The sequence below is a fragment of the Littorina saxatilis genome, linkage group LG4 (assembly GCF_037325665.1).
Source record: "Littorina saxatilis isolate snail1 linkage group LG4, US_GU_Lsax_2.0, whole genome shotgun sequence".
Classification (NCBI taxonomy): Eukaryota; Metazoa; Mollusca; class Gastropoda; order Littorinimorpha; family Littorinidae; genus Littorina; species Littorina saxatilis.
The window spans coordinates 46,575,953-46,598,288 of NC_090248.1; the positions used below are offsets into that span (position 1 = coordinate 46,575,953).

Genomic DNA, 22,336 nt, shown 5'->3' on the forward strand with positions numbered 1-22,336 from the left:
GTTTTTCTACTACTCTGACATTGTATGCGAGTATGTGTACAGTGCATGAGGTTGCAGGTGTGTGTGTGTGTGTGTGTGTGTGTGTGCCCAGTTTGTGTGTGTGTGTGTGTGTGTGCCCAGTTTGTGTGTGTGTGTGTGAGTGTGTGTGAGAGACAATGACAAAATCTTAATTAACGAGGGTAATGGCATAAGCAAACAGGTGCTTTTTTACATTCAGCCCTTGCCCATGGGAGGGTTTAATCTAATATGTTTGAAAAATGTTGGAATATCAATTAAAGAAGTAATAAAAAAAAAAAACGACGAAGAGAGAGAGAGAGAGAGAGAGAGAGAGAGAAAGAGAGAGAAAGAGAGAGAGAGAGAGAGAGAGAGAGAGAGAGAGAGAGAGAAAATAGAGCGATAAACAGGAGAGAGAACACAGAGAGAGATAACACATTACAACTAGGAACTAAAAGCAATCAATTACTGCTGTACAACTCCAAGCAACACACCACAACACAATGAAACTTAGCTTCAGTTTCCTTTATTCCAATAATGAATCATTAATAAAAATTGAAGTGGGTAAATGACTAAGCAAGAGCAATACATTACACATTTACAGATACTAACTCTTTCACACTGACATTTCACAGGCCTCAATCTTCATCAAAAGCCAACATTTTCACACCTTTCACACTCCAAGCTCACACGGTAACGTTACACAGAAATTACATACAAGTACACATAAGTGACGTGAAAGAAAAGAAAACAAAGGCCAACAAATAATGTGGGGGGAGTGTGTTATCTTGATATTCATACATAATTTTTTTCATAAAATCAAAATATGGAACAAAATACAGGTGTGACAAATATATTTTAAAAAAAATCAGAAATGGATGGTTTGTTAAAAAAAAAGTCTTTTCTTCTCTCGCTCTGAACACTTTGTTAAACTGTACTCTGGCATAAACATTGAAATGTTCTTCCAAGATGAACCACAGGCGCATGAGATAAGTTTTTTTCCATTCTTACATCACCTAGCTCTCTGCTCATACTTCATTCTCCCCAAACACAAATTGTGACTTAGCTAGATACTTCAGGCAATTTGCACACGACTAGAGTGAGCAACAGCAAAAAATTGGAGTATTCAATTTTTGTGTGATAGATTGTATTATTTACTATCTAACTCTAAGATAAGACTTTTGCAATCAAATAGACAAGCACAGTATTTTAATTTTCTGTGAAAGATTATACTAAGTATTATTCAACTCTAAGATAAGATTTCACAATCAGAAAATCGAAATACATGTATCTGAATTTTCAGTGACAGATCATACTATCTAACTCCACAGGAACATTTTGCAATCAATCAATCACAAAAAGAACAAAAGTGTTTCAAATTCAGCACACCTTACCCTTTACAACTGAAGTAAGAACAGAGCACTACCTGCTGTAAGCAATGGCAAGAAAAGAAAAGAACAAGACAGAAAGCCACCCATTCTAGCGTCTGATGGTCAACAGACAGAACGCCACCCATTCTAGCGTCTGATGGTCAACAGACAGAACGCCACCCATTCTAGCATCTGATGGTCAACAGACAGAACGCCACCCATTCTAGCGTCTGATGGTCAACAGACAGAACACCACCCATTCTAGCGTCTGATGGTCAACGTCTATCTTCCAAACCTGGAGGGATTGGCACGAAACACAGATTGGATGCTAAGTCAGTGTGGCAAGACAGAGAGAAAGTACAGTGGTGCCTGTGATGAAAGGACACCCTTGGGACCAGCTAAAAAATGTCCCTACATTGCAGGTGGCCTGTCATGACAGGTACATTTTGGTAGAGATAATGCAGACAAAGGGACCCTAGAGCGCGTCCTTTTAAGGGAGGTGTCCTCTCATCAGAGGGGCCCCACATCACAGGTACCACTGTAGGAAGGATCAGTTTTTGAGCTCGCCGCCTATCTTGTAGCCCAGTATCTTGTTCCAGTCGATCTTGGTTCGCGTCACGGGAAGCTGCCTGCGCAGGGCCTTGAAGGTCGTGTCCGACATGGTCTGGTAGTTTTCTGACAGCGCTCTCTGCATTTACATAGATGTTATTATGTGTTTATTTCGTGTATTGTTACTCGTAGTTTGATATTGTCAAGCGCGGAGAGCATAGACATATTCTGTGGTTTGCGCTATATAAGTGTTCATTATAATATTATTATTATATTCACACATGTGGTTCTGAAGTCTCTATTTTCACTAAAATTATTAATACTTATAGTAAGCAAATATTTAGTTTAAGCATATTTTAATTGCTGATTTAGAGTAAAAAAAGGTCCACAAAAAATACTAATGGTCGGTAAAGCTGTGGTATATACTTACTTTTTATTGCTGATTGAGATTAACAAAAACATTGAAACGCTTCAGTTGGAGTATGGAAACATACGGTTAATTGTATTAACCCTTAGGCTGGTTGTCGCGACATATGTTGCGCTACTTTACATATACTGTCACCTGGTTGTCACGACATATGTCGCGCTACAGGCTCAGTCTGTTTGGTCGGTTCCGATTACCTCCCATGGATGCGAAAACCTATATGACTGTTTTTCTTTATTTTTCTCTCTGTTAATTCACCAGTGGCTATGTAACGTGTTACAGAATTGCACCAGTGTAAGGGTTAACTTCCGTAACAAACTAATGTCTTAAATTTTACATGTTGTGGCATTAGTCAGCGCATGCGAAATATGAAGCAGCATGTACACTGTATTGAAATGCAGGAGAAAGGATGACTGATCTCTTAAAATTCTAAATCATCCCAATCTTCAAAAAGAAATATAACAAATACACACATCGGTTATGATACTTGAAAGAAAGTCACGTTAATCATTCACACACAAACACACACGCACACACACAAACTTACCTGGTATTCACTTTCTGCTTCTGACACAATAGTCATGAATGCTTTAGCTGTCGCTTGTTCTTTCTGTAATGATAATTTCAAAGACAAATAATCAATCCCAACAAGCTGAATAGTACAACAGTCTTTGTATTCAAATCTTCTTCTTCTTCTGCGTTTGTGGGCTCAAACTCCCACGTACACTACGTGTTTTTTGCACGAGTGGAATTTTACGTGTATGACCGTTTTTACCCCGCCATTTAGGCAGCCATACGCCGCTTTCGGGGGAATGTATTCAAATGAGAACACACAAGACGTAACCCCCCCCCAAAAAAACAACGAAAAACAAAAGTCAAGACAAGTTAATTCATCTGATTTACTCTAAAAATTTGGTGAGTTGTTCTGTACTACAGATTTGCTAAATTTTGAACCAAATAAGTAGCAATATTAGGAATATTTCAACATATACAGAAATATCAAACACGTTAAACAAAATCAAAGAACATTATTGGGACATGACCAGAATTATTCTGAAGAATAAATTACACGCAAGTGAGTTTTTTTCCCACAATTATTCATATGAGACACACAAAGCCATAAGAGCAACACACGTACTTACCGTAACTTTCAAGTTGTCTTTAACTTCTTTAGAACTGACTAACTGCACGTTTCCATCCTCATAATAGTGAACCTGGCAGACACACAAAACAATAATACATGTAGAAATAGAATCTTCTTACAATAAGCACAACAAGAGGTAAATCCACATTCCCTTGAATTTGAAAACATTATGCAAATGCAAGTTTATGGGAACTACATAGATAAAACAGTTCCATGAATAAACATCACACACACACACACACACACACACACACACACACACACACACACACACACACACACACACACCTGATAACCTTTTCAACAACTGCTTACCATACATTCAAATAAAGTGCATGTTTTACAGATTTTGCAAGATATTACCTGAAGCTCACTCCAAAAGCGAATTCAGGAATAAAAGTAAAAAAGTCTTTAAAATCCAGGAAGCCCTGTCCCAAGGTCAAATGGCAATGAGTTTTTGGAAGTTTTGCTCTACAACCTTTACATCACAATTGATTTGAACATCACAACACCCCCTTCCCCCTCCTGTGAAGAAATGCTCCCAGCCCCCCCCCCCCCCCCCCCCCCCCCCCTCCCCCCATCCTGCAAAAGAGCTGCTTGTCTCAACGTTTTTGGTGGTCATACAGGGTTACTCCACTGTAGTCCCAAGGGAGATAACCTACCTGCACTTTGAGGACACCAGTGACCTCCACAGACCCACCAGACTCTGGAAAAGTCACAGACCACTGTGACCGCCACCGCCCATTCCTGCAAGGTGAGACAAGACTGGCGTTATTTCAGATCTCATTCTGAACATAACCATTCAACTTGCAACTTTCAAGGAAAAACAAACACAACCTTACACTAACAGATGGTTAGAAATAAAGTATATGATTTTTACAGAGTTTGTTTTTGTTTTTGAAGCCTCAAAATCGATTTTTACGTAAATTTTCATTTGATTAATATACTTACCCGAATCACATATAAGCAGTGACGCAGTCAGAGATGCTAAGGTCCTGAAAATCGCTACCCGTCTAACAGTCAAAGGGAAGCAACCCCACAAACAAAAAAAGTGTAAGTGGAAGCGTAGCTAGGGACGCTAGCCGTGGGGGTTACCTCCCCTTGGAGTGACCTACGTCACTACCGCTTCCCGAGCACGTGATAGAACTCATACGACTTATAGAATACTTAGAAACTATAATGCGGGGAAGGTGGGAGGGAATTACCTATGTGATTCGGTTAAGTATATTAATCAAATGAAAATTTACTTAAAAATTTTCGATTAAATTACATATTCTTACTCCGAATCACATATAAGCAGATAACTCCAACAAGGTGGTGGGAACATAAAATATCTCTGAAGAGGACTTGCCCGCTTCTGCTTGCCGCAGGCCGGGCGTAGGAAGAAGAATGTCCTGTTAGTCCCAACGACGTTTCACAAAAATGATGAAACGTAGTCTGTCTTCAAAGAAACCGTTCATAGAACATCATAGCATCCTCCTGAGCAGAGGACTGCTAAAGTCGATGCCCGAGATCTAGAATAGTGACCTCTGGCAGGTGCTGGAGGAAGGGCCCCCCTTGTTTATAACCACTCATGGATTTGCCTAATGATGGTAAAAACCACCCAGATAAGGTCAGCTTATAAAAAGTCCTTATCTCCTCAAGTCTAGTTGAGACCTGAAAGAAACTGACCCTAAGCTTCGTGAGTTACGCCTTCCGGGCAACCCGAAATAGCGTCCATCTCACTGACTCTGTCTTAACCCTGACTGGCCGAAAGAGTGAAACTCCTTGCAAACAGCTAAAACCAGGAAGACAGTCCTAACTCTAAAAAGAGCTGAGAAAGTTCCGAAAACAACGAAACTGTCTATAAAGGCAAACGAGTAGTAGAAAAACGAACGCCTGTGCGTCTCACCTTCGGAACGAACAAAGAGAGCTCCGACTGACCAAGAGCAACACCCTCCTGGGAGTGAAGCGCTGACATGGTCAGAGCTTGAGTAAGCCACAGCAGCGTAGTCTCCGAGCAGGAGACGTTAATCGTTCGTAATGAAACAGGGGCAAGAAGCCTTCTCCCCTGTTAACTGACAAGAGGCACGGCAAAAATGCCTGAACCATTCTGGCATTTTCTAGACTCCTCACAAAGAAGAATCAAAGGAAATGACTTAAAACCGGAACCCAAGGAAATAAATTCCAGTTTCGACAAAAATGAGCCCTCTTCTCAAAAAAGAACCAAGATTCGCTAAACAGCAAACCCCTGCTCCCAAAATTGCTGCCAAGCGTGATGACCGCGCCAGGAGGAGCAAAACTTAGAGCCGCAGCTCCCTAAAGGGAGCCGCGAAAGAGGACGCTCTGAAAGCAGTACAACCGGCTGGTTAAATGCGTATCAGAAAACACTGCCCTCGAAATTGTTTAACTTCCGTGATCTTACAAGATCGCCACCCTGAGAAATCCAGCTAGTCAAGAGTTGACCAGTTCTGAATTTGAATGGACCTGAATCCGTCCTGAGAGGGTGAATCCCAAAGCGGCTTAAACGCTAGCGGGAAAGGTCTAAACGTAAAATTCACTAGCAAGAAGCTATGAATGTAAACCACCTTGGCAGGAAGCAAGAGTCCTGGTGAGCGCTTGCTGTAGTGCCAAACATGGAAACGATCAGTGCCGAAGGATGTCCACTCAGAACTGAGTAAGACGAACTCTCCAGGTGACCGCAAGAGCGAGAGAGGCGTAGCCAATCTCCTCACTATGAACGAGAGCGACTCCCGAGTATATGATACCAGAGTCCTTCTCAGAGAGAGAAAGAGTCAAGAACGGGCACAAGCGTTCCTGAAGTTCGTTAAACCTTCAGAAACGCTCACATCCCTATGCACCGAGGCTGTGAGAAGCAGCCTGTTCCAAATCGGTTAGCCAAAGTAGGCTACGGTTGGTGCATGACCTGCTCCGAGTGTCTACCCCAGCATGACTGAGAGTGTAACGCAGTACAGCTCCTACGATAGAGTCCGAGTCTAACAAAGACAAGGACTCATTGAACTCATGGGTAGTTAAAGAACAACGCCTATGAATGAACATGGCTTGATCTTGAATGTCGATACCCTTCGAGTAAGCATGACCAGAGTGCCGTAACCGGCAGACCAGCTGTCCACAGACTGACTTTCACTACTTCTTGCTGAGACGGAAGAAGTTAAAGGAAAGTCAGAACAAATTCCTTGTGAGGACATAAAGAAGGAGTGCACCCAGTGGCCGACAGCTGTCGTGAATGACCCTCTTGCTACTTAGATTAGGGAGTGTGTAAATCTGCGTTCTAACCAAAGTAGAATGCTGACCAGACTCATAGCAATCCTGAGTAGCGGCAGGAACCAACAAATAATGGGACGAAAGAATTTCCCCAAAAACGTTGTTTCTGCTAAACAGAAATCACGGTGGCCAAAGCCTATTGTGATTGGTGTTCATAAACAAAATGGCTGTGCGTCAGACGCGGCTGAAAGCCATGATGCCCGAAGGCCAGCCGTTGTTTCAAACACCCCGAAGAACACCAGTAATCGGCAATGAAAGGAACAAAAGTTTCGTCTGCAGATTCAAGTGCTGGGCTAAGAGCCACAGCAAAGGAACCAGAGCACTAGCTAACCCTCTGCCGGAAGGAGAGGGCTAGCCAAAACCTGAGAGCGGTGGTAAGACATAGAGGGTGACCCCTCAATCCGGAAATAGGAGTACTCCTCCTTCAAAACCGGAAGTCATCCATTCCAACGAGGCAACCGAAGCGGAAGCCTCCGAGGACAGAACACCCTCAGAAAAATATCTGGAAGTTACTTACGCCGCCAACCCAAGTACAGCCTTAAGCTAGGACGCAAAACCAGAACGTGTCCGCTCACCATCGAAAGACCAAGCCAGACATGGAGAGGACGGACAAAGACCGTAGTCAAAGTTGCTTGTGGCAAAAGGTGACTGGGATAACCGGAAAACGGAAACCCAGCCCAACGGAAATCGTCCTGCCTCATCTCGTGCCTAGACTGAGGATGACGGTAGGAAAAGTCAAAGTCCGAAGCCACAAGCCAAAGAGAGTGCAGCAGCCAACACCGCGGACAGGTGGAATGACTGATGCACATACAGAGGCTGAGGATCCGACGCGGCAAGCGAAGGGCGTAGCTCGAAGCCGTAGTTGCCTGTGAAAGAAAGCTGAGAGAGGAACCGGAAACCGGAAACCCTCCCTGCTGGTAATCGTGCCTCCTCACCACCTGCCTAAGAGGGAGGTGAGAGGAAGCAGCCTCGAAAACCAAAAGCACAGGAACGTAGGAGCCAGCAGCCCCCACCTCAGAAGGGTGGAGGGGCCGCTGGAACACATGAGGCTAGTCCACTAGCCGGTGAACCCACACGTCCGGTGAAAACCAGAAGCGCAGCTGTCGAAAACGACCGCTGACGTAAGGCTAGGCTCAAGCCGGATGGGACTATGACATGTCCGCTAACCAGTGAGCCTACACTTCTGGTAAAAACCAGACGCGCAGCTGTCAAAAACGACTGCTGACGTAAGACTAGGCTCAAGCCGGATGGGACAATGACAGGTCCGCCAACCGGTGAGCCCACACTTCCGTTAAAACCGGAAGCGCAGCTGTCGTAAACGACTGCTGACGTAAGGCTAGACTGGAGGCGGATGGGACTATGAAGTGTCCGCTAACCAGTGAGCCTACACTTCTGGTAAAAACCAGACGCGCAGCTGTCGAAAACGACTGCTGACGTAAGACTAGGCTCGAGCCGGATGGGACAATGACAGGTCCGCTAACCGGCGAGCCTACACTTCCGGTAAAACCGGAAGCGCAGCTGTCGAAAACGACTGCTGACGTAAGGCTAGACTCAAGCCGGAAGGGACTATGGCGGGTCCGCTAACGGTTGAGCCTACACTTCCGGTAAAACCGGAAGCGCAGCTGTCGAAAACGACTGCTGACGTAAGGCTAGGCTCAAGCCGGAAGGGACTATGGCGGGTCCGCTAACGGATGAGCCTACACTTCCGGTAAAACCGGAAGCGCAGCTGTCGAAAACGACTGCTGACGTAAGGCTAGGCTCAAGCCGGAAGGGACTATGACGGGTCCGCTAACGGTTGAGCCTATGCTTCCGGGAAAACCCGGAAGCGCAGCCGCCGGAAACCACGGCTGCACCTGCCCCACTCCCGGGAGGAGGGGCAGACGTACCTGGCAGGTAGTGACCCTGCGGTGACCGTATCCCCGTAGGGACATGCAAACATGCACTTCCGCAAGCGAGAGACAGAGAATGCCGGTCAAGAAGAGAACTGTTTCCCAAAAGGGAATGTCCTGCAGCATCACGAGTGCTAGCGGACCGGTTCGAAGATCCAGGCGAGGAAGGCGGCGGAGGTGAACCAGGAAAAAAAAACCACTGGAACACGTAGCTGCGGGAACCCGAATCGAAGCCAAGGAATGCGTGCCCCCCACCTCCGGGTGGGTAACGGAGCTGGACGCTGGAAACACGCTACGTCTCCTCACGCACGAGGCTGCGGATTGCTGAAAGCAAAAAGCTAAGCAAGGACGACACCAAACGAGCTAGGCTCTGGTGCCGAGGCAGAAGGCAAAATCGAAGCATATAACCACCAGGCTACGAGCTAGAACGCATATCTTCAGGCGCCGAAAAGGGCACAGAAAACATCGTATTATGCGCCTGATCCGAAACTACAACAACCACAGGCTTGGAAGAAGTTGCGGAAGACTTAGGTATAAAAAGCCCTTGCCCTAGCCTACTGGCTTAACGCTACGTATCTTTTCACTGTCAGCCGAGCTGACCGAAAAACATGTAAACAAACTACTGAAAAATTATGTCAGCAAAAGACGTAAATCAGCAGAAAGTAACAACTAACACTAGTCAAAATAACTACCCAAAGGTAGCCAAACAACACCTACTGAGAACAATGGAAGTCCAAACCAGACTGACAAACTCAGTAGAAAGACAACATGTGCTAGTACAAAATGGCTACCAAAATGGCGGCCAAAGAACAACAGACTACCGAAAATCAAAGTCCAACAGGACAGAAGAAATTCATTAGCACGAACAACATAAAAAACGCTAGTCAAAAGACTAACTGGAAAGATCTCACCAGCTATGAAGCAGCCAGCGAGTAGACGGGTGAAAAACGTGACCGATGGGAGCCAGGCAAACACCAAGCAGACAGCCACGAGAGCGATAGAAAAAGCGACCTTCTCCTCTGAGTGAAAATAGTCGTATGAATTCTATCACGTGCTCGGGAAGCGGTAGTGACGTAGGTCACTCCAAGGGGAGGTAAACCCCACGGCTAGCGTCCCTAGCTACGCTTCCACTTACACTTTTTTGTTTGTGGGGTTGCTTCCCTTTGACTGTAAGACGGGTAGCGATTTTCAGGACCTTAGCATCTCTGACTGCGTCAATGCTTATATGTGATTCGGAGTAAGAATATGTAATTTAATGGGTGTTCCTCTGTAACAGGCCAACAATAGACAATTTTCGGGAATAACTCTGTCGGGTTTGTATGGGTTGTGGAAGAGTGAGCTTTCCTTGCAAAACCTCTGCCAAACATTGGAGGGGCCAATCACAGGCGAGGGGTGTGTCTGAAACACGTGGACGGGAGCACATGTTTCAGACACTCCCCTCGCAACAAAAGGTCACTCTCATATATAATACATACAAACCCTAGAGTTATTTTCGGAAATCTTTTATTTCTAGCCACACTCACCAGAAGTTTCTTGGTTGGAATTGATGGCTCTCAATGCAGGCAATGAGGGTGATGTTGCCGTCGCCGCTGGTGCCGTAGGTGGTGGTGACGCCATGGGGGTAGTGGCTCTGGACGTAGGCCGTCATGGCCGCCTCAACCTCGGCCCGCCACGGCTCCGCTCGCTTGTCCACGTCAGCTGCGTGGTAGTCGCTGCCCTCCTTCCGTAAATGGTCATACCTGGGCAGAAACAAAAGAAAATTAATGAAATAAATACAGAAAGAAAGATGTAAAATCAAATCATAAACCTGAGCAGATACAAAAAAATACAGAAAGAAAGATTTTAAATACAATCACAGATATGAAACTAGAAGTAAGACTACTGCAAGGTTACAAAAGAGCAAAGCAAAATAACTTTCCAAATGATGTGTGGAAATGGTGGGTGGGGTTGGGTATTTATAGAGATTTAATTTTCATTGAAGCTGATGTGACTCAAAATAACAAAGTGTTTGTACCAAAGCACATTTAGGTAAGCACTAAACTGTAAAAGTTAAAACATTAAAAATAACACCAACAAAACAGCAGACAGTTAAAAAGGAAACAAGAAAAACAAAACTGAAAGGAAGAAAGAAAACCAGACATAGAGACAGATAGACAGAAATTCTAAGAACAACAAAAATGTACAAAGAAGGTGTTTATTTCTAATTCTATTATTATTTCTATTTGTATTAATTACAATGCAGAATTGTACCTGAAGGTTTGTTTGGTTCTTGGATCAAGAAATCGCCCTGAGCCCTGGTCCCCATGTTCTGTGATCAACACCTGCAATACCAAACACAAACTGTTAGTGTTATCAACACCTGCAATGCCAAACACAAACTGTTAGTGTTATCAACACCTGCAATACCAAACACAAACTGTGATCAACACCTGCACCAAACACAAACTGTTAGTGTTACAGACCTGCCTACCCCTGAAATGTACCATGTGTAGTTTTGGGTGTGAAAATAAGGCAAATGTGTAGTTTGGCAGGTGAATGTGTAGTATATCAATTTGATCAACCCAAACCGCAAAACAGAACAGTTACTTATACCGTACTAAAACAAACACTCAACACTCCAAACAAAACTATTACAATGTGAACAATACTCCTCATACAAATACAAACAAAGCCCCCACAAAAATACAAGCCAAGCATTAAGTTTATTTGTTAAGAAAAAAATTATTAACTAGTTTGGAACATTTGCATGGGTGAAACTGATCAGAATTAAAAATAAGGAAAATGAGGCCGGGGTCCAGGGGCCGCCCACGCCCTGGTGGGGTGCAGGGGCAACGCCCTCTTATGGGGCCCAGGCCCGGAAGAAAACGAAAAATCAGGCTTTTAAAGGGTAAAAGTAGGCCTTTCCTGGTATCTCAAACACACAAATTTGCACAGTAAACAATGATAACAAATGCCAAGCTGTAGTCCGATAATTCGCGCGCTCAGGGAAACAAAGATTCAGCGATGTCCGGTCACTGTGTTAGAGAAAATACAGATCGGATCGCCGGCGAATTATTTTTTTTTTTACAGATTTTCAAAATAAGGAATTCTTTATTTGACCAATTTCATTTGGCGGATTTCCGCCCTAAGGCGGAAAAGTTTCACCCATGCATTTGTTAAAAAAAAGCTATGTTGAGGGGTATGCAGTTCATATACAGTGGGACCCCCTATTCAAGACCTGTGACAATCTGAGAACATCAAGTCACAAAAAGTAGGGACTGGGAGTATGTGTATCAACATGAAGGCAAATTTGCATATAAACAGAACAGGTTTGCGTCGGCAATAATAATAATATGGCAGGTCATTGCCTCTGCTCTGGTTACCGATCTCTCAAAAGTGAGCTTGTCTTGGTCTTCTTTCCCTGGCACGGGTTTCTTCACAAAACAGTCCAATTTTTCCTCTGCTTTGGTCGGGATTTCTCGAATTCCTCATGAGAAGTGCTTTTCTTGTGGCGGTTACACGGTCGTAAAGCCCACTGTGCTTCTCTGAAAAAGCCGTGTTGCACACAGTGCAGTGGGCAAAATGCTTCCCTTTTCTTCACGAAACTAGGCATGGATGCTCCTCATACATGTAGTACTTTGGCCTTGCTGGGAGTTTGACCAAGCTTCTTTTTTTTGCTCCGTGGCGGTTGATCGCCAAAGTCTTCTGAATCCGTGTTCGTCGCTGTAGCCATTTTTTTCCCTCCAGAAAGAATGAGCTACGAAGTGACCGCGTTCAGAAAAGTATGTGCTGAAACGCCCGCGACAGTTGTAATAACAGCAGCAAGACCAACTGACTACGCTACTCTCGCGGGCGCCGGGCATGTTTTGCACGCAGTACACAACCGGTTAGTACAAATTATGGATCGGAACTCGCTCGCGTTTTTGCGTATTCAAAATGTCAAAATGTGTAGTCGAAACGAAACGTTTGCGTAGTATAAGACAAGCATGCGTAGTTGCGTAGTTTGGGGACCAAAATCGTAGTTTACTACGCTCAATGTGTAGTGTAAACAGGTCTGGTGTTATCAACACCTGCAATACCAAACACAAACTGTTAGTGTTATCAACACCTGCAATACCAAACACAAACTCAATTTGTGGCCATAGGTTGGGAGGGTGAAGGGACAGGCCTGCCAGCAGGAAAAACTCACAGAAAAAAACAACTATAAATCAAAAAGCAGTCCAAATTCACTAGTTTGAATCAATGAATGAGAGCAGATCTTGTGAATGTAGTTGGTATCCCCCCATCCATTATAGGGTATTTCTCCCAGCAATGTCCATATGTTCTGTTATTCACGGGGGAAGCATGCAATGTCATCACTTTTTTTTCTGTTCATTTTTGATATTTCTCTCGTTTGTTGACTTTGTGAAAGTTCATTTGGATTGGATTGGATTGGATTGGATAAGATTTATAGTCCAGTGAGGTTACCCTCATGGAAATTCGGGCTGCTTTCTCCCCGGGGAAAGCGAGCTGCCATACAATATACGGCGCTACCCATATTTTTTTTTTCCCTGCATGCGTGTATTCATGTTTCCTGAGACTAACTAGAGTCACACACACACACACCACGCACATGGAAGCTCTCACTCTCAGAGAGTAATCTGTCTGAAACTGAAAATAAAAAACTGCACGTTTGTTATAATCGACATGGCTTTGTTCTTACCTGATATTCAGCGCCTTCAACCTTGCATGGGGTGAATTGGTCCCTGTTGTACTGGGCAAAGGCTCTGTGAAAAATAAAAGAATTCGCAATCAATTACCATAGGCATATCCGTAATCCAGTCATTCGTAGTGTAAACAATCTACACTATTGTAAGGTGTAACAAATTCTCAGTCCTTTAGTCCAGCTCGTTTATGCTCACTGCAAAATCGTGAATATGATTTTTTTTCAGTACCATACGCATTTTTTAATATAATTTATTACTGACAAAGACAGGTCTTGTTGTACATCAACTGATGCGACCACTCAATCTCAAACTTCACAGTCAACGTCAGTTAGATGATTATCCAAACAATGGTTAACTTGTGCCAATTAAGACTGACAGTAACCTAGCCTTTTAAAATGTTTGAGAACAATGTCTCAATCTAACACACATACAAAATAGGAAAAAAGAGAAAAGTTTAATGATTCATATCAAAAGTTTTCAAATTCAACTAAACAGTACACTGCAGTGTTAAAAACCTTTCTTCCAAATATAAACTTACCCTGAAGCACCTTCTTTCAGCAGATTGTCGTCATTCACAAGTATTCGTACATCTGAAAAAAATATCAAGAGGAAATTAATCATTCACATTTTTTATGACAAACAAATGTTCTCTGAATCTGGTGGGACTGTTGTATTAATTACTAAGAGTCCTCGTTCCTGTAAGTTGCTGTGTAATTTGAATTTATGGCTGTGTTGGTTGATAAGAACAATACAACACTAGAGTAGATGCACTGAAGGCTGTTCCGATACACCGTAGATGGGAAGAACTTCAAGTAGATCTCAAGCATCCTTGTCATATGATGATGATCTCAAGCATCCTTGTCATATGATGATGATCTCAAAAGATATTACACACAAGTATCACACTGTATGTTCTGTCAAATGTTTGTAAATTACCCGTAGTGTTATTTAACTTCGTTTCAGAGGACAAGGCCAGTGTGACCTCAATTGAAAATATGAAAAGATCCATGTTCTGGCTAACAATTAAAAAAGTAATTGCAATATTGACTGTATACAGAAGACTGAAAACAAAGTGCCACAGTATTGTTTATAGTGACATAGTCACAAGAAATTTAAACACCTTTTAAAGGAAACACCATAGCTCCTGAATAGCCACTCTACATCAGTGCATGACTGTGTCTACAAAAAAACTTCTTGAGCATGCTTCAAACTTCAATCAAATTTCTTATGGCCACTACAGAATCTGGCAATCAAGCCTAAAGAGTAAAACTTAAAGTCCAATGTTTGGCACAAGCATCATATCTACAGCATCTCCTTGTCTAGGTCAAAGAACAAGGCGCTGATATTGTTGGTGTTAACACAATAAAACATCTGTACCAGAGAGCAGACCATAACCGTAGGTGACATCTTGTTTCTCATTTCTCGCCATTTAAGACTGAATAAATTCAATAAGACATGGGAAGCAGATGTGATTGTGAGACCTTTCTATAATAAACAATGTTTCAAAAAGGTCCTGAAGATGACTGACAATGACTCAGTAAGAGACACCATGTTAGCAATGCCAGTGTACATTTTATACTCACCATTGAAGACTTCATTGAACTCTCCAGGTGGTGCATGAAGTATAAAGTTTGAGGCAATTTTCAGCTGCAAACAAAAAAATTTTATTTTTATTTTCTATTAAATACTTGTAACCAAGAACTAACATTGTAGGAAATGAGGCCCTAATGCAAACAAGTCATACCTCTGAACTTTTGACAAAAGATCACAACCAAAAAATAACCGTGCACTATAAATTCCATATATATTCGAAAAGGCAAAGCATTACAATTTACACGCTACCAATGAACTGATTGCTACTTATGCTAAGTCAGTGAGTAAGTGTTTCAACGCCTCAATGTCTGTCTTACAGTCACACAAATGCAGTTTAAAATGTTGGCATCTGCATTAAAATTTATTTAAAACTAACTGACTATGACATAGTCAAATATTACAACCTTCGATTCCAAACATATTATACCTCTGCTGCAAGGTATTCTCCTTGCACAATTGCATTCAGCCATTTCAACACCTGCTGCTTTGAACTTACTACGATACAAAACAATATCCTTTGCAGTTGTAAACATGTTAAATCTTAAACATAATTTAATAGAATCCTCAGTCAGAGTCATTTTACTCATAACAACTTAGCAAGGCACACTCAATTAAGTCACACCCTCTCACTTTCAGTTTCAGTGAGTCACTGTTCAATTTGGGATTTTTATGCAATAAAAACATATAAGTGTGCACAGAATGTAGATTTGGTACCGCCACCTCCTAGACACATGCACACATTCACATGTTGCACTAAACTATAGTACATCACTACATGTGTGTTTTTCGGAATGCCACTGCAAGTGCAAGGCACATCCCGTATAACACTCAACAACACCACTTATAGGCTCAAATTGCTAATTTCAATGAGACAGAATCAACATGCCCTGAGGATTGCGTGATAACAAAACATGAAAGCTATCAGGCAAGTACAAGGAAAACCATGAACACTGCATGTAACCATGACATTGCGAGACCCAAAATAGTGAAAAAAGATTGTCATAAAAGTTTCAATTTCATTTTTTTTTGCTGCCCCTCATCAAGAGAACTATTGCTCTACGCCTACAAAGTGTTATACGTATGCTGATCTAGGGGAAATGACTACGGTAGTGTAAAAATTACTGTCATCATCGTCCTATAATTTTTGAGGGTGACTAATCACCTGTCAGTGTCATCCAAGCTGATCAACAGGTTGGCAACAACCCAAAGAAGACACAAAGTCACACTGTCCTGTCTCGGTTTCCAACACACTGTAATGGTCCATGCCAGTAACAGAAAGTCCTTTGTTGCAAAGCACGAATGCTTTTAAATCGTTCAATGTGCAGAATGTAATAAAAGCAAATAAATTGTCGCCGGCTTCATAGCAGACGTCGGAGGCGGAAGTTGTCTGTCAAACTGGACCGCCCCTCCCCTTTTCCCAACACTGATATCACCGGACTATGTGCACAAAATACCTTGTAAATATCGGACAGACCCGGGAAAATATTGTATCAGCACGTTCATCTGCTACAATGAATAATAACAGCCTCGATAAAAAGCGAACAAACCTTTTCCTGGTCAGAAATGGGCTCGTCGTAATCGTCAGCCATCTTGATTCCGAAGCACCGGCAACTCTTCTCGTGTGACCGTGATGAGGCTACCTACACCCAAAATAAAATGATAAATCTGCAGTAAGTTTTGTTTTCTTATTTTCGGTTAATTCTATGGGAAATCAGAACGTTTAGCTATTAGTCTTAAATTTAGTTAATTAAACAATTTGACGTCAGTTTTACAAGGGAAGCAACTCTTCTCGTTGCTGAGGACTCCAACATGGCGGCCTGAGCAGTGGATGCAGGCTATTTTTCTCGATTGTTTAGTTTCTATCCTTCCTAGCAACATCATCGCCATGGATAAGCCGTTAAATTGTACGATAAAAAACCCAGTGAATCTGACACTGGGCGACATTAAGGTGGACATGCTCTGTGGTTGCAAAGTGGTGGACATAACTTTTCCAAACATAATGAGTCCAGAGGTAAGAACATATTTTTATATCGCGGCATACTGATGATTACAAGGCTAGAATAGGTATCACATATAAATAGTGACTGTAATCTTGAACTTCAGCGTGTTAAATTCATAGCTCAGAATCCAGTGACATTCTTTACTTATTTTTGATACAAGTCCATGTAAGCAAGCCAAAGACTAAAACATTTGTCGTGAAATTAATTGACGGATTGAGCTCCAAACTTAAACATAATTAATTAATTTGGTTGTTCAATCGACAAAAATGCACCCAAAATGGCGTACGTTGTCAACCATGGGACATCATTTACACGAAAGAGTTGTCTCTCGTCCGCTCATACGGATAATTTCTTCTTTGACCAATGTAAACAAAATGCATGAATTCGTACAGTTCATCGGAGTTCATTCCGTAACTTCAAAGGGATCTAAAATGACTTGTTATGATTACAAGTGCAGGTTCTGCAAATTTGAAGACTTAAATGCCTCTGAATAATGAGCTATGAATTTAACACGCTAAAGTTCAAGATTACCACAGTGACAATTGAAGCTGTACTAATTACTATAGAGATCTGCAATCTCTCTGTCTCTCTGTCTCTCTCTCTCTGTCTCTCTCTCTCTCTCTCTCTCTCTCTCTCTCTCTCTCTCTCTCACCCAACACACATGTAAAATATGAACATATTCATTTGTTTGGACCAAAAGCTGATAACAGCTAGGCTGATGGTCATACCACCCCACAATATCAGATTACTGAAGCAGCAAACTGTGCTTCACTTTATGTACAAGTTACAGTGAAACCTCCCTTTTAAGACCCCCCAATTTAAGACTTAATTTTTCAGATTTTCTGTTCATAACCTATGTAAATTTACCTCCATTTAAGATTCTCTCCTATTTAAGACCTGGTTTTCTCTGATTTTTGGAGGACTTAAAAGAAAGGTTCTACTGTATTTGAGTAATTTATAAGGCACTTGAACAAGAATTTGTGTTGGAGGGTGTTTGGGACATGAACTGAAGAGGTCATTTGAGTGCATGGCTGCTTAATTGCCACCACTTTATTTATTTATTTATTTATTTATTTATTTATTTATTTATTATGGAGATTTCTATAACGCATAACTAAAAGCACTATGCGCTTTACAATATCACTAGGTATAAGCACACGCAGACATACTCTGATTAAATAGAACTTAGCCTAGCAAGACATACTAAGAACACTAAACATTTGAGTTCATACAAAAATAGAGAATTAAATTAAATTAAATACTGGACAAACGATTAAAATAAGCTTAAGGCCTACACCAACTGCAATGGGCTATTTCAAATACAAAAGTTTAGTTTACTATAAAAAGCAGTGCATAAAACTCCATAATCCTAAGAGTAAGAGGATGGAAAAAATAAGAAACATAAGACTATTTTACTATAATTACTTCGTAAAAAATAATAAACATGGAATACAAAGCTGTAATTGTTAACAACAAATTTAAAAAGATTTTCATGCCATATTGCACAACACATTTTGACACACACCCAACCTCACACAAGCGCACATACACACTTACACACACACACACCCAGACACACACACACACACACATACACACACATGCACTCACACACACACACACACACACACACACACACACACACACACACACACACACACACACACACACACACACACACACACACACACACACACACAGAGTAAATTCTACAAATATTTAAATGCATAAAAAGAATTAAGTTAGTTCTAATTTATTTCTTCATAACTGGTATTGAATTGTCCGTGCGTGAAATGCCAAGGTGACATTTGAACAACTCTATTGCAGATAAAGAATATGGGCTGTTTGGACCCTGGCTGTTCTGTATGTTATTGATGTACTTTGCATTAATTAAATGTGTACCTCACTTGAACACTGAAGCTTATTGTCGAACGACTGTGATAAAAGTTTACAATGTCCTCACATCACATTTTAGTTTAAATGTGCGCTTTCGCTACTTTCTTTGTATGCTGTTTAATGTAGTCAAATTTATGTGTATGCACAGACAAATAAGGTGGGTGTTTATTTCTATCACATTTGGTGGTGTATTTTTGTTGTTGTTGTTGTTGCTCATTTATACAATCTTTTGATTTTTGTGAAAACTATTTGAATTTTGTTCATGAATGTTGTGATATTTTTATTTTCACATCTCAAAAGACATACATTTATATGGGAATTAACCATGCAGTGTGTATCAATTTGTTGTCAATTTTCAAAATGAAGAGTCCTCTTTTTTTTAGAAGGGCATTTGATAAATATAATAAGGTGTTCTCATACACTCTCAGGTTAATTTGGATAACAGTCCATATATTATTATTTATTTATCATTTTGATTTTAATTTTGTGTGTGTGGATACATGTACCAATGTTTTTTCTTAAGCCCTTAATCATTTCTTTAATAATAATGATATAGTTATACGCTTGAACTGTTAGCAGAAATTAAACAGCTAGGGATTTTTGTCAAGGAACTTGTTTACTGTACAAAATGATGGTTAAGATAATTATGTATGTGTTTGCACAGTGGATTTTTTCTGTTATGTAGTCAGTGCACAACATTTGTATTTTTGCCCTGTATGTTTAACTTAAGGTAGTTCACTGGACCCGTTAAATATAATTTGGTTTCTCCCAAAAGTTGGTTATTTTTTAAGTTCGATCTGTCTGCTATGCATTCAGCATAAAAAAAATATAGGGTAGTGGGTTCGTTTCGGAGCTATGAGTCTCGGAAGACAGTGCCCGTTTTGAATTTTGGACCGAAAAATCGAAAAATGGGTATGTTTTGAAAACGGCCAATTACACAAACATCTGCATAGGAATAGTCATTTAAAAAATATCACCCAAAGCAGCAATGGGCAGGTAACGAAGTGCACTGGTAAACGAAAATGTTGCGCATACTCAAACTTTGTGACGTCACGTCTTTTGCCAGAGTTTATTTTAAATTTGTTCCTCATGTCGAGGTATTTTATTGCTGGTAGCCTGGAAATAAATTACGATTTGATGAGATGGGTTGTAAACGCAAGAGCGATCAAAACGGCATTAAAAAAACCAAAAAAAACGACAGGTTGGTAGTGTTTTTAGGGGGGGGTTCACTCCCTTGATTAACCCCACCCTTTGCACTTTTACTGTCCAGTGTGCCTCAGAAAAATATGTGTCACGATAATGTAAAGGGCTGTTGTCCGATCATTTGTCTCAGATATATGAGCCAACTAAATTATGTTTTTAAAAACCACTGTTACATATGACCTCTGTTGAAAGTCAAAGGTCACCGCAACTTTGAAAGGCCACAAGTCCGATTCAAATGTAATAAAAACGCCAATCAAAAGGTGGAGGTCACTTGTTTGATACAAATGTAATAATAAAAATTAATAATCAAGGCTTGGTTTATAATTTTGCTTAATAGTGCGTACTGTTATTTGTTTCGGTTTGAAGGCTGGGACTTTTTGAGGGTGGAATTAAAGCAATTTTTCGCCTTATGGGCCCCTTATGCCTCGAAGGACTTCAATTATTGTATTATCTGCTGCCAGCGTACAGTAGAAAGAGGGCTGCATACACAAGACACTTGTTCTTAATACTACTGGCTGTTATTCTAGTTCAAACACCGGTTTTAACATGTGGTATTCTGATGCAATCACGCTGTGAGCATCACGGGTTGGGAGACACTCTCTTACCTGCTACCGGAGCTTCAATGTTAGCTTTGGTGATTATTACGATGTCACTGGCAAAGAGAACGGCTTTGTACCGATTTCATTAGATGCCCACGTGTTTTTGACCTCGTGGTTGGTAGGCGTGTCGCATTGTTTTTATTTCTGGCGGTGTCGTCATTTTCTGACGTCATTTGTTCTGGGCCGCGTCACCACACTTCCGCTGCCTGAAAAATGTGACGTTTGTTCTATTTACGTCATTCGAATGTTCGACGTGTTCTTCTTCTTCTTCTTCTTCTTCTGCGTTCCCTGTTCGATGTGTTCGAATTCCCAGCCTGCCAGGAAAAAATGGCGACACAACTCAGTGGCTTCCCTTTGTGTATGAAGAGTAATATCCCTGTCTCCATTTGACCTGCCTTAAAGGTTTGTCTACATTCTTATCTTTTAAATTAAATAGTGCCTTTCAGAAATGTAAATGAAACTAATTGGAAAAGTCTTATTCTCTTTTGTTTTCTAAGCGTGGTGTCGTGAAGGTAAGAATTAAATCATATCACATCCTGCAATTCCCACATATATATATATCCAAAACATTATATTAGACAACTTGTACTGGAATATTGTTTATTCCTGAGTCAGAGTATTGTAATAACAGTAGAGCAATCCTGAGATCATACATATAAATATATATATACAGACAAGCTAGTTCCCTCCCCCCTATGTCCGTGTGGCAAGAATCAGACAGCAGAGCACATTGTCCATACCACAGTGCTCTGAGGGACACTATCTGGCCAGAGGAGACAGCGCTACAAAAGAAGCTATACGGCCCCAAAGAGGACTGGAGAGGACAGCACGTTTCGCCCTGCAGTCCGGACTGACGATCTAACAGCGAACGACAAGAAGAAGATATATATATACAGACAAACTCACCACTGTTCTAATCCTCCCGGAATCATAATCATATCAGTGCATTAAATGACCCTATTTGTCTGCCAGTTTAAAACTTGTTCCAGTTGCCAGGAAGTTAGTATTCTTTCAGTTTACAGTTGAAACTGGTCTTTTCTTGTGTGACAATTTGTTAATAATTTCATTGTTTGTGTTTGGTTTCTTCCTGTTGATTATCCAAATAAGATCATGAGCGCATGAAAAAAAAAGTCTGGCAAAATTAATTCTATCTTTCTGCCTTTTTCTCTAAATTACTTTTCTTTCTCTTGTTTTTTCCTCTTTCTTTATTTCTGTAAGTATTTATTTAATTATTTATTTTACCTAAATCTAAAAATACATCAAGCAAATTTGTTTGAATGTTAGAGATATGATCTTCAGATAGTGACAAAGGGTGAAATTGCAGTAAATATCTATTTTGACTTGTAACTTTCCTTTCATTTGCACTATTTTTAAACTACTTACCGATCGACTTCAAAAACTCCTTTGGTAATGAACATGTCATTCCCAGTAAGGTAATATATTGTACTACGTTGCAAGCCCCTGGAGCAAATTTTTGATTAGTGCGTTTGTGAACAAGAAACAATTGACAAGTGGCTCTATCCCCTCTCCCCCCTTTCCCCGTCGCAATATAACCTTCGTGGTTGAAAACGACGTTAAACACCAAATAAAGAAAGAAATGAACATGTCATGAGTATGACCAGAATGTTTAACACAGTTGTTGTTTTGATTGTCATTTCTGTTTTTTCCTTTACCTCCAACCCTCAAACCCCCCCTCCCCCCTAATTCCCTCTTTTTCCTCTCCCTT

General features: G+C 41.2%; 2 protein-coding genes across 5 annotated transcripts in view; one reads left to right on the plus strand and one right to left on the minus strand.

The window, feature by feature from the left end:
• Positions 1-504: 504 nt before the first annotated feature.
• LOC138964908 (F-actin-capping protein subunit alpha-2-like) lies at positions 505-16,612 on the minus strand. The gene is made up of 10 exons (XM_070336977.1): positions 16,460-16,612; positions 14,903-14,966; positions 13,858-13,909; positions 13,316-13,379; positions 10,885-10,955; positions 10,158-10,373; positions 4,144-4,228; positions 3,480-3,551; positions 2,885-2,947; positions 505-2,052 (listed from the first exon to the last, which is right to left on the minus strand). The coding sequence occupies exons 1-10, from the start codon at positions 16,499-16,501 to the stop codon at positions 1,915-1,917; spliced, it is 867 nt and encodes a 288-aa protein (XP_070193078.1). The 5' UTR covers positions 16,502-16,612; the 3' UTR covers positions 505-1,914.
• A 66-nt stretch (positions 16,613-16,678) lies between these two features.
• Positions 16,679-22,336, plus strand: part of LOC138964909 (nicolin-1-like) — a 16,652-nt gene continuing 10,994 nt past the window's right edge. For 2 of the 4 annotated variants that reach the window (XM_070336978.1, XM_070336982.1), the window contains exons 1-2: positions 16,679-16,923; positions 18,740-18,775. In XM_070336978.1, the coding sequence (XP_070193079.1) occupies positions 16,741-16,923; positions 18,740-18,775 (219 nt within the window). In that variant the 5' untranslated portion in view covers positions 16,679-16,740. Of the gene's footprint in view, positions 16,924-18,739; positions 18,776-21,107; positions 21,123-22,336 lie in introns of all 4 variants that reach the window. The other 2 variants (XM_070336979.1, XM_070336981.1) reach the window with 2 other exon arrangements.

Bases quoted from the DNA above. Each gene is read 5' to 3' on its own strand.
- LOC138964908 (XM_070336977.1), bottom strand. From the start codon at position 16,501: ATGGCTGACGATTACGACGAGCCCATTTCTGACCAGGAAAAG. The intron at 10,956-13,315 runs GTAAGAACAAAG...TTGGTATTGCAG, and splicing joins TTGAAGGCGCTGAATATCAG to GTGTTGATCACAGAACATGG. The intron at 3,552-4,143 runs GTAGGTTATCTC...TGTGTCTGCCAG, and splicing joins CTGGTGTCCTCAAAGTGCAG to GTTCACTATTATGAGGATGG.